Below are 17,169 nucleotides of genomic sequence, written 5' to 3' on the forward strand. Positions count from 1 at the left end.
ATTATTATTATTATTATTATTATTATTATTATTATTATTATTATTATTATTATTATTATTTCTCCGTTAGGTTCTTCTAGGTACCACGAGACAATTTCATTGCTTCATTCCTTGTTGTTCCTTCTTCCTCCTCCAATGCCCCTTCATCAATCAATCAATCAATCACTACTGATCTGCATTTATGGCAGTCACCCAGGTGGCAGATTCACTATCTGTTGTTTTCCTATACTTTCATTGAATGATTTCAAAGAAATGGGAAATTTATTGAACATATCCCTTGGTAAGTTATTCCAATCCCTAACTCCCCTTCTTATAAACGAGTATTTTCCCCAATTTGTCCTCTTGAATTCCAACTTTTTCTTCATATTGTGATCTTTCCTCATTTCAAAGACACCACTCAAACTTATTCGTCTACTAATGTTATTCCACGCCATCTCTCCACTGACAGCTTGGAGCATACCACTTAGTCTAGCAGCTCGTCTTCGTTCTCACAAGTCTTCCCAGCCCACACTTTGCAACATTTTTGTAACGCTACTCTTTTGTCGGAAATTACACAGAACAAATCGAGCAGCTTTTCTTGGATTTTTGCCAGTTCTTGAATGAAATAATCCTGGTGAGAGTCCCACTCACTGGAACCATACTCTATTTGGGATCTTGCTAAGGACTAGTATGCCCTCTTCTGTACATCCTTACTACAACCTCTAAACAGCCTCATAGCCATGTGCAGATTTCTGAACCCTTAATTTACAATCCCATTTATGTGATTACCCCAATGAAGATCTTTCCTTATGTTAACGCCTAGGTACTTACAGTGATCCCAATAAGGAACTTTCACCCCATCAACGCAGTAATTAAAACTGAGAGGACTTTTCCTATTTGTGAAACTCACAACCTGACGTTTAACCCCGTTTAGCATCATATCATTGCCTGCTGTCCATCTCACAACATTATCAACATTATCGAGGTCATTTTGCAGTTGCTCACAATCTCGTGACTTATTTATTACTCTATACAGAATAGCATAATCTGCATAAAGCTTTATCTATGATACCACTTTTTTTTACTCATATCATTTATATGTATAAGAAAAACTAAAAGTCCAATAATACTGCCTTGAGGAATTCCTCTCTTAATTATTACAGGGTCACATAAAGCTTCATCTACCCTTAATTCTCTGAGATATATTTTCTAGAAATATAGCAACCCATTCAGCCACTTTTTTGTCTAGCCCAATTGTACTCAATTTTGCTAGTAATCTCCCGTGACCCACCCTATTAAGTGCTTTAGACAGGTCAATCGCAATACAGTCCGTTTGACCTCTTGAATCCAGGATATCTGCTATATCTTGCTTCAGTGGAATAACCTTTCCTAAACTCGAACTGTCTTCTATCGAACCAGTTATTAATTTCGCAAACATGTCTAACAAAATCAGAAAAAATGCTTTCCGAAAGCTTACAAATGCATGTCAAACTGACTGGCCTGTAATTTTCACCTTTATGTATATCACCCTTTCTATGTACACAGGGGCTAATATACCAACTCTCCATTCAGTTGGTATTGCTCCTTCATGAAAAAATAATAAAATAAGTACTTCAGATATGGTATTTTATCCCAACCCATTGTCTTTAGTATATCTCCAGAAATCTTATCAATTCCAGCCGATTTGCTAGTTTTCAACGTTTGTATCCTATTAAAAATGTCGTTGTTATCATATGTAAATTTTAATACTTCTTTAGCATTAGTCATCTCCTCTATCTGTAGATTATCCTTGCAACAAACAATCTTTACATACTGCTGACTGAATACTTCTGCCTTTTGATGATCCTCACATACACACTCCCATTGTTCATTAATGATTCCTGGAATGTCCTTCTTAGAACCTCTTTCTGCTTTAAAGTACCTAGACATACTCTTCCATTTTTCACTAAAATTTGTACGACCGCCAATTATGCTTGCCATCGTGTTATCGTTAGCTGACTTCTTCGTTAGATTCAATTTCCTAGTAAGATAAATTTCTCCTTACTTCCACAGCTATTTCTAACTCTATTTCTTTCCGATCTGCACCTCCTTCTTAGTCTCTTTATTTCCCTGTTATGATAGAGTGGGTCTTTACCATTGCTTACTACCTTTAAAGGTATAAACCTATTTTCAAATTCCTCAACAATTGCTTTAAACCCTTCCCAGAGTCTGTTTACAATTTTATTTACCGTTTTCCACCGATCATAGTTACTTTTGAAAGCTCGCTCATGCCTGCTTTATCAGCCATATGGTACTGCCTAATAGTCCTACTTTTAAGACCTTCCTTTCTATCATATTTATTTTTAACTACAACAAAAACAATTTCGTGATCACTGAAAAAAAATTAAATGTCGTATGGCTTTTAGTGCTGGGATATCCCAGGACGGGTTCGGCTCGCCAGGTGCAGGTCTTTCTATTTGACACACGTAGGTGACCTGCGCGTCCAGATGAGAATGAAATTATTCGTGATCACTAATATCATCTCTTACTACGGTCTCTCTATAGAGCTCATCTGGTTTTATCAGCGCCACGTCCAGTATATTCTTCCCTCTCACAATCTTTGCTTCCCATATTAACTTATTTGCCAATTGTTGGTCGAGCTTCCTGTCATTCGTACTTCCTTCATCTGCTCACTATGCCTCATTTTCCTCTCCTCAGACCATTTTTAGCCTGTTTTCTTTCCCTTGGACCTTGGAATCCTTCCATTTTTAACACCTTTTTTCTAAAAAAAAACCTCCCTTTCTGTTGCTTCTTATTCCCGTATCTGGTTTCTTTCCAAATTTTTCTTGACTGCATGAATCCAAGTTGTTGTTAACTTCTTGTTCCAAAGATATTTGAAGATCTGTTTGGTTAACCTGTTGCCATCCATTCTGTACAAATGTCCATAAATGTCAATCACTTCTTCCTCATTGTGTCTGTGTTCCGTATATTTCATCATTACTTCGTGATTTCCAGAGTTCTGTAATTCTTAGCGAGCCGAGTATTTTCCGTATAATTTTTCTTTCTAGTACTTCCAATTTATCAGCTTGTAGTACTAGACATTCACTCGCCTACAGGCATTCCGGTTTGAATACTGTGTTGTAGTATTGTATTTTGAGATTTTTAGATGAACACTTTTGTTGTAGATATTCCTAGTTATACCGTATATTCTTTCCATCGTGTGCATCCTTTCTTTTACAGCGGATTTTTCCAAACCATTTTCTTGAACTGTTTCTCCCAAATATATGAATTTTTTACCTTCATTATTCGACCAATTTCTGTTCCCAGAAATTCTGAAGCATTTTTTATATTTGTCCAAAAAAAATCCTACAGAAATTCTTAAACCTGTTCTGTTGGCTATTACTTCCATGAGATTGACTTGTACTGGTGCATTTTTTGGGTTTTCTGAAAGTGTGGCAAAATCATCTGCAAATGCTAAACAGTTTATTTCAACACCTCTATTCTTTCTTCCCAGTGTTATTGGTGAGAACTTGTGTTTTTTCAGTTTTTCATTCCAAATTATTTTTTCCTCCAGGACGCAATTGAATAGGAGTGGAGATAAACAATCACCTCGCCTTACACCTGCATTTATTCTGAATGATTTTGATATTTCACCCATAAATTTTACTTTTAATATGGTGTCAGAGGGTTTCACGGATTAGGTTTGCCTATTTGGTTTTAACTCCATGCTCTCAGATTATTTTATTTAGAGTTTCTCTGTCAACAGAGTCAAAAGCCTTTTTAAAAATCCATCTCTGAAGCAAATACTTCGAGCTTGATAATCCGTCAGGTTGTTCTTAAACGTTTGATATAAATTCCGTGAGTTACTTTTTGCAAAGTTATTCTGTATGTCAACAAGTTGTGATTTTTCAGAAGATCGTTTAGTAATCATCATGTCTTTGGAGTTCATTAATCTGTGACGGATTATGGACTTTAGGTTGAATATCTGTTCGGAGCAAGATCTGCCCTTTCTAAATCCACTCCGATATTCACCTAAATGACTATCAAAAGTTGCTTCTATCCTTTTCAGTAATATTGTTGAAAATATCTTATAAGCCACTGGGAAAAGGGTTATACCTCTCTATAGTTGTTGACATCTTGCTTGTTACCTTTCTTACGCAAAGGATGTATAAGAGCCACTTTCCACTCTTCCGGGATCTTCTCCGTTTCCCAGAGTTCTTCAAATATGATTTGAAGATCTATGATTTTTGGCTGAGACCATTTTATACGTTCAGCTGTAATGAAGTCTTCTCCACTAGCTTTATTGTTTTTAGGGATTAAATTGCTTTCTCAATTTCTTCAACAGTAGGTGGTGGATCTGCTTCTAAATGTTCAAGAATCTTTAGCAATTCGAACTTGTGGTTCTGTTCTTCACAGTTCAGAAGTTGATCGAAATGTTTTGCTAGATTTCACATTTTTGGGCGTTGGTTAGTCTTATTATGCCATTTTCATCTCTGTAACAAATACTTGGACATTGATAATCCGTCAGGTTGTTTTTAAACGTTTGATATAAATTCCGTGAGTTACCTTTTGCAAAGTTATCCTGTATGTCAACAAGTTGTGATTATTCAGAAGATCGTTTAGTATTCATTATTCTTGCTGCTTTTTCTTTGCTTCTTAATTTGTTCAAAGTGCTTTTTCTTTCCAGAGTACTTCCACTTTTTCCATAGTTTTGTTCTTTCTGTTAGCACTTCTTCACAAGGTTCATTCCATAAAACTTTTTTTTTAGTTTTTGCTGATCGGAATACATTTCTTGCCGCACTGTTGACTACTTTGAATAATTCTTGCTAGTTACCATATTGAGTTAGTTGAATTTCTTTTTGAAAACTCAACATTACACAGGAAAATTTTGTGAGTATTGTTCCTTTTGGCTTCTTTGATTTTTATGAGGGAGAAGTTTGAGTTTAACTTTAGTGAGGTAGTGTTCACAATCAAATTATCTATTTCTTACTACTTTTACATTCATAATTTCTTTAATATTTCCTTGAGAAATAGTCACATGGTCCAACTGAAATTCTTCCAACACTGGATTCGGAGATATCCATGTTTTACCTCTTCTTGGTAGTTTTGTGAAGGAAGTCGACATTAATTTCAACTGAAAGGTTTTGCAGAGATTAATTAGTCTCATTCCATTTTTTATGGGCTGGATATTTCCATAGTGTTTTCCGAAAAGCCTTTTCTCTCCCTATTTGCCCATTAAAATCCAATCCCCTAGTAGTATCACAACATTTAATTTTGGGATTTTGGATTTTCCTCTCCCAGAAGTTCCCAGAATTTTTCTACTTTATTCTTATTCTTATTCATTATTATTATTATTATTATTATTATTATTATTATTATTATTATTATTATTACCTTCACAGACCGTCACAGACAGTCACCGAGGAGAAACAATACTTACAACAAATTGCATAAGATCAACATATCACTATATTACTCCGCACACCGCAATGTTAAAGTTCGCCTACCGGGCGAGTTGGCCGTACGCGTAGAGGCGCGCGGCTGTGAGCTTGCATCCGGGAGATAGTAGGTTCGAATCCCACTATCGGCAGCCCTGAAGATGGTTTTCCATGGTTTCCCATTTTCACACCAGGCAAATGCTGGGGCTGTACCTTAATTAAGGCCACGGCCGCTTCCTTCCAACTCCTAGGCCTTTCCTATCCCATCGTCGCCATAAGACCTATCTGTGTCGATGCGACGTAAAGCCCCTAGCAAAAAAAAAAAAAGTTCGCCTAGAACAGAACAGAAATCTGACATCTAGTGCCCAAACCGTGAACACGGCCGGGCCATCTTTTCAGCGATAAACGAGCAGCTATGCCCCAGCCTTGAATATCTCGTAGGCAACGGTGTATGAAGGTGTGTGTGTGTTTTTGCGGAATTTCATTTTAATTGATTTTGGGAAATATGGGAACCCACCTACTCTATTAACCTATATTTACCTACTTTTTCTATTACTTGACTCTGAATAAAAGTACAATTTTGATTATTTGTGAATACTGAAGGCCATTTATGTATTATTAAACAGGGAATCATTAAATGTCAAATATTTTTCGTGAATGTTTCATATTTTTGTTTTATTTGCTGGTGTATGATCAATAACGTTTCAGTACCTTTATCCACAAGTTCTCTCCTAAACACACTCTTGCCACAAGGAACATTATTTATATGCAGTCGTGATCGAGCAGAGTGGCCGCACATGTCAACGCGCTACGGCTAGGGAGACGAGTGGGTTTGAACTCTAGCGTCGGCTGAACTGAGAATGGTTTCCAATTTTTACTTCCAAGCAAATACCGGGACAGTTCCTACTCCCAGGCGCCAGCCGACTCCTTTTACCCCCTTATCCAATTTCATTCGCCATCATTCATTCCATCTGCATTAGCTCCTCAACTGAGGTTGGCGTCAGGAAGGGCATCTGGACGCAAAACATGCCATAAAATATAATCTCACTTCATTCCCGATCCTATATCCGGAAACGGGACTTAATGGCAGACAGACATTCATATGCATGCATAAGCATAATTATATTGAGGAGCGCAATCATACAGACTACGCAGTAAAGATGTATACTGTATTATCACAAAGTTTCTGTAATCCCATTATGTGAGAATCTATTTAAATGTGAACGAACAGTTTTGATTTAATTTTACATACATTACGAACTGAACGTAAGAACTTTAATTTCTAAGTGGCCTATCTTTAGATTATTTTGTCCTGTATATTATACTGTAATGTCCGCCTCTGTGGTATAGTGGTTAGTGTGATTAGCTGCCACCCCCAGAGGTCCGGGTTCGATTCCCGGCTCTGCCACGAATTTGACAAGTGGTACGAGGGCTGGAACGGGGTCCACTCAGCCTCGGGAGGTCAACTGAGTAGAGGTGGGTTCGATTCCCTCCTCAGCCATCCTCGAAATGGTTTTCCGTGGTTTCCCACTTCTCCTCCAGGCAAATGCCGGGATGGTACCTGACTTAAGGCCACGGCCGTTTCCTTCCCTCTTCCTTGCCTATCCTTTCCAATCTTCCCACCCCCCACCAAGGCCCCTGTTCAGCATAACAGGTGAGGCCGCCTGGGCGAGGTACTGGTCATTCTCCCCAGTTGTATCCCCAACCCAATGTCTCACGCTCCAGGACACTGCCGTTGAGGCGATAGAGGTGGGATCCCTCGCTGATTCCGAGGGAAAAACCAACCTTGGAGGGTAAACAGATTAAGAAAGAAAGAAAGAAAGAAAGAAAGAAAGAAAGAAAGAAAGAAAGAATATTATACTGTGTAGATGTCTGTGTGTACACCACATTGACCAAGGGTAAAGTATAGTACGCGAACCTTTTCTTGATACCTGAGCTCCCTAGGGCGGAATCGGTAGACCTCGGTTATCTTCGACAGACAAACTATGAATCGCCATGAGACATCTGGTGTACACTTTACGTACTAGTACTGTTGTTGTTTACACAGCAAAGCCAAACTATAGAAATCATGGTAGGAAATGTTACATAATATATATATATATATATATATATATATATATATATATGTGTGTGTGTGTGTGTGTGTGTGTGTGTGTGTGTGTGAGAGAGAGAGAGAGAGACAGTGGTTGGCTTAAGTTAATAAAAGTTTAGAAAATTCATATAGATCGATCATATTATCGATTCAATTCATATATTATTACCATTCAGTTGGCAGTATAACCGGGATCGGGAGAGCTCCCTCCATACTCCTCACCGCCTAACAACTTGGTATCCCACTATCGGCAGCCCGTTTTCCGTGGTTTCCCATTTTCACACCAGGCAAATGCTGGGGCTGTACCTTAATTAAGGCCACGGCCGCTTCCTTCCAACTCCTAGGCCTTTCCTATCCCATCGTCGCCATAAGACCTATCTGTGTCGGTGCGACGTAAAGCCCCTAGCAAAAAAAAAACAACAACTTGGTATCAAGAAAATGTTCGCGTACTATACGTCATCAGCAACCATTTTGCCATGGCTGCAAAGAGTGCCAGTTTCCTTCAAAGACCTGTTAGGAGATGAATCAAACAAAGCGATGCGCGTAGTGATGGGATAATAGAATACTTTTAATAAACGAATAACTTCCATCCGATTATTTAAATAATCGAACAAATAATTGAATAAAATAATCGAATGAGTTTCAAATATCATTCAGTTGTAGTGATTGTATAATCGAATAGTTTTAATATTCGAACAACCTCCATCCGATAATCTGAATAATCGAATAAATAATCGAATAAAATAATGGAATGAGTTTCAAATATCATTCAGTTCTATTGCATAGAATATTCGGATGCAGTATAACCTAAGCGTCCAACTAGAGCAGTCATGTTGAGTGGTGGGTCCCGGTAGAAGGATAGGGGAGCGCAGGAGTGGAGTGCAGGGAAGTAGTGAAGTGTGTTTAGAAGATGATTGGAGCGGAGCAATACAGGGCCATCATAGGAAGATGGCAGGGAAGAAGGAAGCAAGAATTAGTGAAATTAGGAGGATGTAAAACCGGAATGGGAAAGAAGGGAGAGATGATGCTGGCAGCGGCGGTGATTATTGTAATGCTATGGATCGGGGGAGTTGAACTGAACCCCGGTCCGACTGGCAGTGGAAACATGAGTTGGAAAGACATTGAAGTAATCAAGAGGGCAGTTAGAGAGGTGGTTGAAGAAGTCTGCCCATTCGAGAAACTCAAGAATATGATACAGGAGCAAACGAGGGAGTTCGACAGAATGAAGAAATGGTTTCGGGAAAAGGCTGAAGACACAACATCCCAAGTGAGGAACAATGCTGAAGGAGTTGCACAACTGAAAAAAAAGATAGGGCGAATAGAATAGGAAACGCTGAAACAAAATTGGAAGCCAGTACACAATATAGTTGAAGAAAATGCCTGTTTATATATGGTGTGCCTGAGGAGAAGAGAGAGGACAAAGTGCTTCCAAATTTACAAAGTGGTGGACTTAATTCAAGGGAAAATGAAAATTAATTTTTGCGAAGTTGACATAGACGATGTGGAGAGAATAGGGAAAGTTAAAGGCAACAGGCCTATTAAGGTTCAACTGTTTTCCACGCTGATGGCCGATATTGTGGTTGGAAATGTGGGTAATATTCAGAGGGAGAAAATATGGATCAAGTGAGATATGGGAAGTGAAGGGATAAGGAAAGAAAAAAATCCTCAGAAAACATATGATACGAGCTAGACTTCAAGGATTGAGAGCATTCATAAGGGGACAGGAGCTAGTAGTGACAAACGGCGTCTGGAGTAGAATTTGGACTGTGAATAAACTATTAGATCTAGAAGAGAAGTTGAAACAAGAGAAAGTAACGGAGAGGAGTATGGTCAATAGCTTGGAAGTAAGACAAGTTGAAGACAGCATTGTTAGAGAAGATGGAGAAGGTGATAAGGAAAAGTCAAAAGGAAACGGTAACATGAATGAGGAAAGGCAGGGAGAGGTTCAAAGTGAAAGTGGAATCATAAACAGTGATAAGGAAGGAGTAGTGAATAAGGGGGCGAGATTAAGAAGGACGAGAGGTGCAGCTATTGTGACAGCCAGAGAAGAGGAAAGGCAGAGAAGTGAATACTGGAAAGAAATGGAGACACAGAGTAAAAGAGAATTGGAAGAGGCAGCCCGTAAGAAGCTAGAGCAGAATATGTCCAGAGGGAGGAGCAAGAGCTTAAGAGACATGTGGGGAATGATAAGCAAGGACGAGGGTACCGTAATACGAAGTAAAAACGTTAAAAATAGTACTGATAAATAAGGGAATAGTAGTGAAAACAGGGTGAAAGCTTAAAGTGAGAGAGGTGTTTTTAAGTTAGTTACGTAAAAGTATGTGATTTATGAAACGCAATGTCTCTAGCTATCACGGTTGTTATATTGAAATCTATAGTGAGTGGTGTAATGATATTAATAGTAAGTATATCATGGAGGAGGTGGAATTGGTGTAATCATGGTCAAGATGTATTGTAAAATCTCTAGATGATGAGTCAGAAGTGTTATTAGTTTTGTAAAAATGTGTGGTTTAAGTGTGTTATGACGGGTAAGTGTTCTATTAGGCAGATATAAACCAATAATGTTTATTTTATTTTATTGATAGTGTGTTGGTATGATGAAATTATTGGTTGAAGGTGTTTTGCTGCTGTATTTATGGCAAGATAGATAGACTGATAGATACTTAAGTGCGGGTAATTATTAGGGAAATGTATAAGGAGGCCGAATTGGAGTTGTTTAGATATCACAGTTGCTATATCGAAATGTATTGCGAGTGTTGAAATGATATTGAGGTGGAAATAGTGTATTGAATATATTGGTAAAGTGTGTTATGATGGTAAGAAAGCTGTATTGATAGAGAATGAAGTGTGAGTAATTATTAGTGAAATGTAAGTGAATGGTGGAGCAGTATCTTGGTTGTTAAACGTGTGATATGAAAGGTATGAGCGAGAGTAAGTGAGGTATGATGGCTAAGAGTAAGCAAGTGAAGGATGGAAGGAAAGAGAGGTAGATGACAAGTGAGGTAGTGCCATGAAGTGGGTGGAGTTGTGTTTTGATTGTTTAAACGTATGATATGAAGGATATTAGAGCTGATAAAAGAGATTATGATGGCTAAGAGTTAGCAAGTGAAGGTTGGAAGGAAAGAGAGAGAGATGAAAAGAGAGGTAGTGTCATATGAAGAGATGGGAGTGATGGTGGCTGAGAGTTTAAGTCATTGTTGGATCAATTGTTTTGGAACGAATGTGTTGTATTTACTGTATAAGAGGATGATTGGCGTGGTACGAGGGTTAGTCATAGAGGGATCTGAGTTTGTAAGTCTGAAGGATATGTGATGTAGTGGTGATGTGGTTGACGGTTGATGGTAAAAGGTGAGAGTATATTGTGAGTATATGAATATTATGACAAGTAGATTTAATGACTATATTATGAGTGGATCATGGCAAGAGAGTAATAGTAAATACGGTGTGATGAAAGGATGAGGCCTGCTGTTTGATTATGTAATTAAGGTAATGTGAGTGGAGTGAGGAAATGACACACAAACGGGACCGTGGTGTTATGTTATGGCTGAATCAGCGTACTGGACTGGAAAATAGAAGTCATGGAATGTGCCAGTTACGCGAGTTCAGCCGGAAGGAAATGTAGAGGCCTGTAAACTTCAAAGTGCCGACTATGCCGTTCTATTATTATTATTATTATTACTTTACACTAATTTTTTGGCTATTGCCATGGCTTATGGGATCACCAATAAGGGTTGATCAGAGGCCGTACGCCAATGTATGGGGAGAAAGAATGCCGTTTATTCAGTGTTGTTCATTTTAGTGTAATTTATTCTGGCTTTTAGGTTATACATGTTATTTTTCTCACTTAACAGATCAATTGGGTAATTTACTGTAGATCAGGAGAAAAATAATAAAGAATAAAAAATATTCGGATGCGTCATGAATCAATTTTTCGATGTAAGTGTGTCGGATGGGTAATCGATTGAAATAAGTGGATAGAACTGTAATGAAAAATAGAAATACGCCTTTTCCAAACGTATCCCCAAATGCTGAAAATAGATGAGTGAATTAACTGTCTTAATAATATCGCTTTTCATCCGATTATTTCGAAAGCATTCACTATTCAATTGCCTCATTCACTCGAATGCAGTTCCGAATGAATAATCGAATCCAAACATTCACTATTCGATTGCCTCATTGATTAATGGAGTTTCGGATGGATAATCGAAAAAATAATCGGATGGAAAAAATTATTCACTATTCAATTGCCCCATTCATTCGAATGAATAATCGAAAAATAATAGAATGAGAAATATAAATGAAATAATCGAATAAGCGATTATTTTGTATTCGATTATCCCATCACTAGATGCGCGTAGACATTCCTGAGAGGTGTGGTAGAGAAATTAGACAGTCACATGCGTTCAGCATGTAAGAATTCTTCTCTTCCTCACTGTCCTCTCTCCCTCTGAAGGTCAGCACATGGTGTTATGCGGTGGTGGGGAAAAAGCCTCTTCCTCTCCTTGTGCGTGTTTGGATCATGTTCTATCTACTGTCCTATATCTTTTTTTTCTTTTGCTATTGGCTTTACGTCGCACCGACACAGATAGGTCTTATTGCGACGATAGGACAGGAAAGGTCTAGGGCTGGGAAGGAAGCGGCCGTGGCCTTAGTTAAGGTACAGCCCCAGCATTTGCCTGGAGTGAAACTGGGAAACCACAGAAAACTGTCCTTTATCAGTAAGCTTTTATGTTAATGTTGAGAAATAACATGCTAGAGACAATGTGAACTTCATAATCACTGTGTATTTGTTATTCATTACTAGGTAAGTACTAGGTATCAGCACAATAACTTAAATAAATAAATAAATAAATAAATAAATAAATAAATAAATAACAAGAGGTACAATGACTGACCTGTGAAGCATTGGACTGTCCAGGTTCACGGCGACCATACAGAAAGTCATGGAGCAGCGTCTCTGACAGAGTGGTTTTATTCTGCTTGGCCACCTTCAGTAACACACGACGAGCGTCTTCTGTGCGGCCCCGCGCCATCAGCCATCGAACAGATTCAGGCATCAGCCTAACGATAGAACAAATAAGAAACACTGCATGATCAAATATAAATACGGTACGTTCTGAATTTCTACCAAAGAGTGATGCAAAGTACCTTATTTTTCTCAAGATCCTCTTCACTATTTAGCACATGAGACCGTTCCTGAGCGAGCGTTATGTAATTGTGAGTCTCCAGTCACAATATAGGTATACACCTCAAGAAACGTTTATAATATTGTGATATTAGGTAAGTTATGTGGTAGAGTATGTAAAGTCCTATTGTAAATGGTACACACTATACACATAACCAATTCAATTCCTTGTGTGCAATACAACAGATTCGCTGCCTATGGTCTGTGCTGAGCATGGGATGAACTATGACATTTCAGGTGAAGACTGGCAGTAGTGTATACAGTGAAATACGAGCTTCAGCTAGTGTTTACGTTTCATGTGTAATGAGGAGGCCTATTTCACAGTTTGACCAATATTGTAGTTTTGGGCTTATGCTGTGTCAAGAAAATAAGGTTAAATTATTTACGTTTCGCAGAGAACTTTGCGTCTTCAGAAGAAAATCTCGACTGTCCACGAGAAAGGCTTCTCAAACGGGCCGTAAAAGCATCAATGGCAACCTTAGAATTGTGGTATTGATTTAGGATGGACATTCATAAGTAGCAGTAGGCCTATCACATTTCGTAGGGGTTACCCAAAGTGCAGTGTCAAAACCATGGAAAAGGTACCGTGAGACCAATGATGTGACTAATGTACCAAAGGAATGTCGACCGAGGGAGACAGCGCCACGTCAAGGCAGGAATATCCGCTTAACAGCGTAGACACCAACTTCGACTGCTCAACAATTACGAGATGACTTCTTGAGGGCAACCGGTGTCCGTGTAACTGCACATCAAACTGTACGACTGTTTTTAATCGTCAACAACCTCCACAGAAACTCCCAGACATGTACTACTCTCAATCATGTCTTAGTGCGTCAAAAACCTGAACATGTCAGATGAGGCCATACACACTACTAAGGCGGAGTGAAGAAGTGACAACGTTCATATAAAAATAAAGAAAACCCTCACAAATTTTATTTTCATTATTACTGATTATTGGAAGAACAACATTTGATTTTGTAAAAATTTACATTTCCAGTTTATGTGTCTCTGCGATACAGAAAACAACATTCAGTAACTTTACTATTCAATTACATCCTATTTTTGTGGTGTAGCCTATATAATGGTCTCTATCTACACTATGACCACTATGCGTCAAAATCAACATTGAGGATAGCTGCCCGGTTTCTGTAGTTGTAAGTAAGTATGTACAAAGACAAACACAACCTAACCAGACACGGCTAAAATCCCCTGCCAGACCGGGAATCGAAATCGGGACCCTTTCAGCCTAAGGCCATAACTCCAATCATTCATCCAAAGAGCCGGACAGAGACTTTATTACGAAATCTTCTAATACATTGCCAAACAGTGTCTGCTAACATGAAGAAGACAGAGCTTCTATTCAATCCTGAATTTCGTGGTATAGTGATGATTATTGTTGTTGTAATAATGTTATTAATTTTACGTCCTACTAACTACTTTTTCAGTTTTCGGAGACATTGAGGTGCCAGAATTTTGTCCCGCAGGAGTTGTTTTTACGTGCCATTATCTCTACCGACACGAGGATTGCGTATTTAAGCACCTTTAAAACCATTGGACTGAGTGAGGATCGAACTTGTCAGCTTGGGCTCAGAAGACCGGCGCTTTACCGCCTGAGCAACTCAGCCCGGCTTACTGTTATTATTGGAATGAATGGATGGATGGATGGATGGATGGAGGGACGGACGGACGGACGGACGGACGGACGGATTGATTTTATTATGACTTTTTTTTTTTTTGCTTTACGTCGCACCTACACAGATAGGTCTTATGGCGACGGTGGGACAGGGTAGGGCTGGGAGTTGGAAGGAAGCGGCCGTGGCCTTAATTAAAGTACAGCCCCAGCATTTGCCTGGTGTGAAAATGGGAAACCACGGAAAACCATCTTCAGGCCTGTCGACAGTGGGGTTCGAACCTACTATTTCCCGAACACTGGATACTGCCCGCACTTAAGCGACTGCAGCTATCGAGCTCGGTATCATGGCCTTAAAAATTACAGAAGTTGAATGTTTTGTAAATGTGATAGAAACATTTCATGCGCCGACCTGGTGGTCATGATCGTTAAGGCGTCAGGTCTATATGGTCTGACGCCGTGGTTAGCCGGTTCGAGTCCCGTTGATCGAATAACGTTTCACCATCGGAATGTTAGCTGGCAGGGTAGGATAGGTAGTGGTATACAATTTCCAGTCGCTATATTGTGTGTCAAAAGCCTGGATTCTATTCCACACCTCTCCGCGGCGTTCATATGGAGTGAGGGCGTATGACGCTGTTGGTGGGGCTTCGTCCGTCGGCTGGTGACGTTAAGCCTTGAGCAGACCCCTTGGTGCTCTTCGATAAGGAGTAGGCTATGTGCTGGCATCAGGATTCACCCCCCCCCCCCCCACACACACACACACGCGCGCGCGCGCGCGCGCGCGTATTTTTGCAATTGTTTACTATATAGAAAGCGTAGGCCTACGCTCATTTAAAATTAGTATTTGAAAGATAATTAGACCATTATAAGCAAAACTTCAAAACCTGTAGCCCAAAATATTTTTTTTTTTTTTTTTTTTTAATATTGGCCGTTATAGAACCAAGCCACCTAATTATCAAGGGAAACAGAAATATGATGATGCATTACATCGAACTGTTCCTTTTTTCTCCAATACATAGGCCTCTTTAACATTTCTTCTTTGATATTATGGCAATACAAAATTTGACACATTAAGTTATAATGTGTTATCTTTTCTTTGAACATGAAGTAATCACTAACTAATCATCAGCTACACTGCTGACACCTTCGATCATATATCCAATAGATGGCTGATGACGTCACATTCTTGAAGCAAGGATCTCAATCAGCTGACTGGTGGGTAGTGCGAGAATTTTGAACATTGTGTTATAGGCGAGAATAGTGTTCAGCGTACTTAAAAGTGACTTTTAGCTACTGTTAATGAAGCGATGGTGCACTATTGCGTAGCGTATGGATGCAAGGAGACCTTCAAAAAAGGATCTGGCATTTCCTTTCACGGGTAAGTAAATATTTACGTAAATATGATGATGATGATGTAAGGGGTTTCATACAGTTGTTGTCAGGTGTCTGTAGAATACGTACGTTTATTGTATTGGTTACAGTTCCAGTTTCCCAGTTACAGCAATTTTGAATACTGTGCTTTTATTGATTTCAGTTTTCCTGCTGATGAGACAAGGAAAAAGCAATGGGTAGTTGCATTAAGAAGAGAGAATTTCTTGCCTGGAAAGCATTGAAGATTATGCTCTAAGCATTTTTCACCGGAATGTTTTGATAATCAAGCATTTGGTGTGGGAGTTAAACTGAAGCCAAATGCAGTACCAAAAATTTTTAATTTTCCACCCAACCTTTTACCAGCTGAGAAGAGGAGAAAACCTCCTGTGAAGAGGAAACTTCAAGTGGATCCTGTTGCATCAACAAGTTGTGTGTGAGCAGATTTTCTTATTTATTTTTTTATTATTTTCCATAGATTTATGCAGGAATGTGGCCTGTCATCCTTATGTGAAATATTTGTGTCTAAGACATTTAACATACTGTTCAACTGCAACATCTATTGCAGCATATTAGGTTACTGTATTACACATAGGTAATACATTTTTGTTGTTGACCCTTATAATTTTCATATTTTTCAGTGTTCCTCAGGAAGAGGAGAATGAGTCTCTTCCTAAAACAAAGGTGTTCAGAAAATATTTTGGTGATTACACTGAGGAAATGGTAAAGTCACCATGGAAAGCCCAGACCTTCATGCAGGTTGCCAGGGAAGTTATTCATAAATCCCACAAGAAGCTAAAATTGGAAAGGCAGAAGTATCGGCGAGCTATTTAACAGCTGCAGAATGGGAAAGCCTGAAGGAGAAAATGATAACTGAAGATGCTGCTTGCACGCTTGAGGTAAGAAAACAACAGCTTAAATATTTTTTTCGGTTTTCCTATATCTGCTAGCCTTTGGTGGTGCTATTTGAGGATCCAACCAGTCTCTGGGTTGATGACCTAACAGACAGACATACATACATAAAATTTGGAGCCTTTAGAAGTTTGTAATTTGTTTTTATTGTATCACAATCTCTGTTAAACAAATATTTCAAAAATAATGTAATACCATAAATTAACTTGTGAAAAAGCATAATGCACCTTTTAACTTCCATTGTTCCAGAAATGTCTTTCTCCTGCTGCTGCCAACTTCTGATGCGAACAAAGGATGGTGATACAAGAGCAGAGTATCCTCCTGAACTACGCTGCTTTGCACTTACATTGAATTTCTATTCAAGTCGTGCATACAGCTACTTGAGGGATGTATTTCCTCATGGTTTTCCCCATCCAAGTACACTGCGGAAGTGGTATCAGTCGGTGGATGGTAAGCCAGGGTTCAGTTCAGAGGCCGCAACTGCTCTCATTTCGAAAGGAAAGGAGATGGCTATCAGTGGAAAGCCCCTAGTGTGTGCACTGATGATGGATGAAATGTGCATCCGGAAGCACATTGAATTTGATGG

General features: G+C 39.0%; 1 protein-coding gene across 1 annotated transcript in view; it reads right to left on the reverse strand.

Annotated features, from left to right (window-relative positions):
* Positions 1-17,169, reverse strand: part of LOC136858171 (solute carrier family 22 member 2) — a 509,914-nt gene that overhangs the window by 22,351 nt on the left and 470,394 nt on the right. The window contains exon 17 of the mRNA XM_067137526.2: positions 12,384-12,549. Within this exon, the coding sequence (XP_066993627.2) occupies positions 12,384-12,549 (166 nt within the window). The remainder of the gene's footprint in view (positions 1-12,383; positions 12,550-17,169) is intronic.

The sequence above is a fragment of the Anabrus simplex genome, chromosome 1 (genome assembly GCF_040414725.1).
Source record: "Anabrus simplex isolate iqAnaSimp1 chromosome 1, ASM4041472v1, whole genome shotgun sequence".
NCBI lineage: Eukaryota > Metazoa > Arthropoda > Insecta > Orthoptera > Tettigoniidae > Anabrus > Anabrus simplex.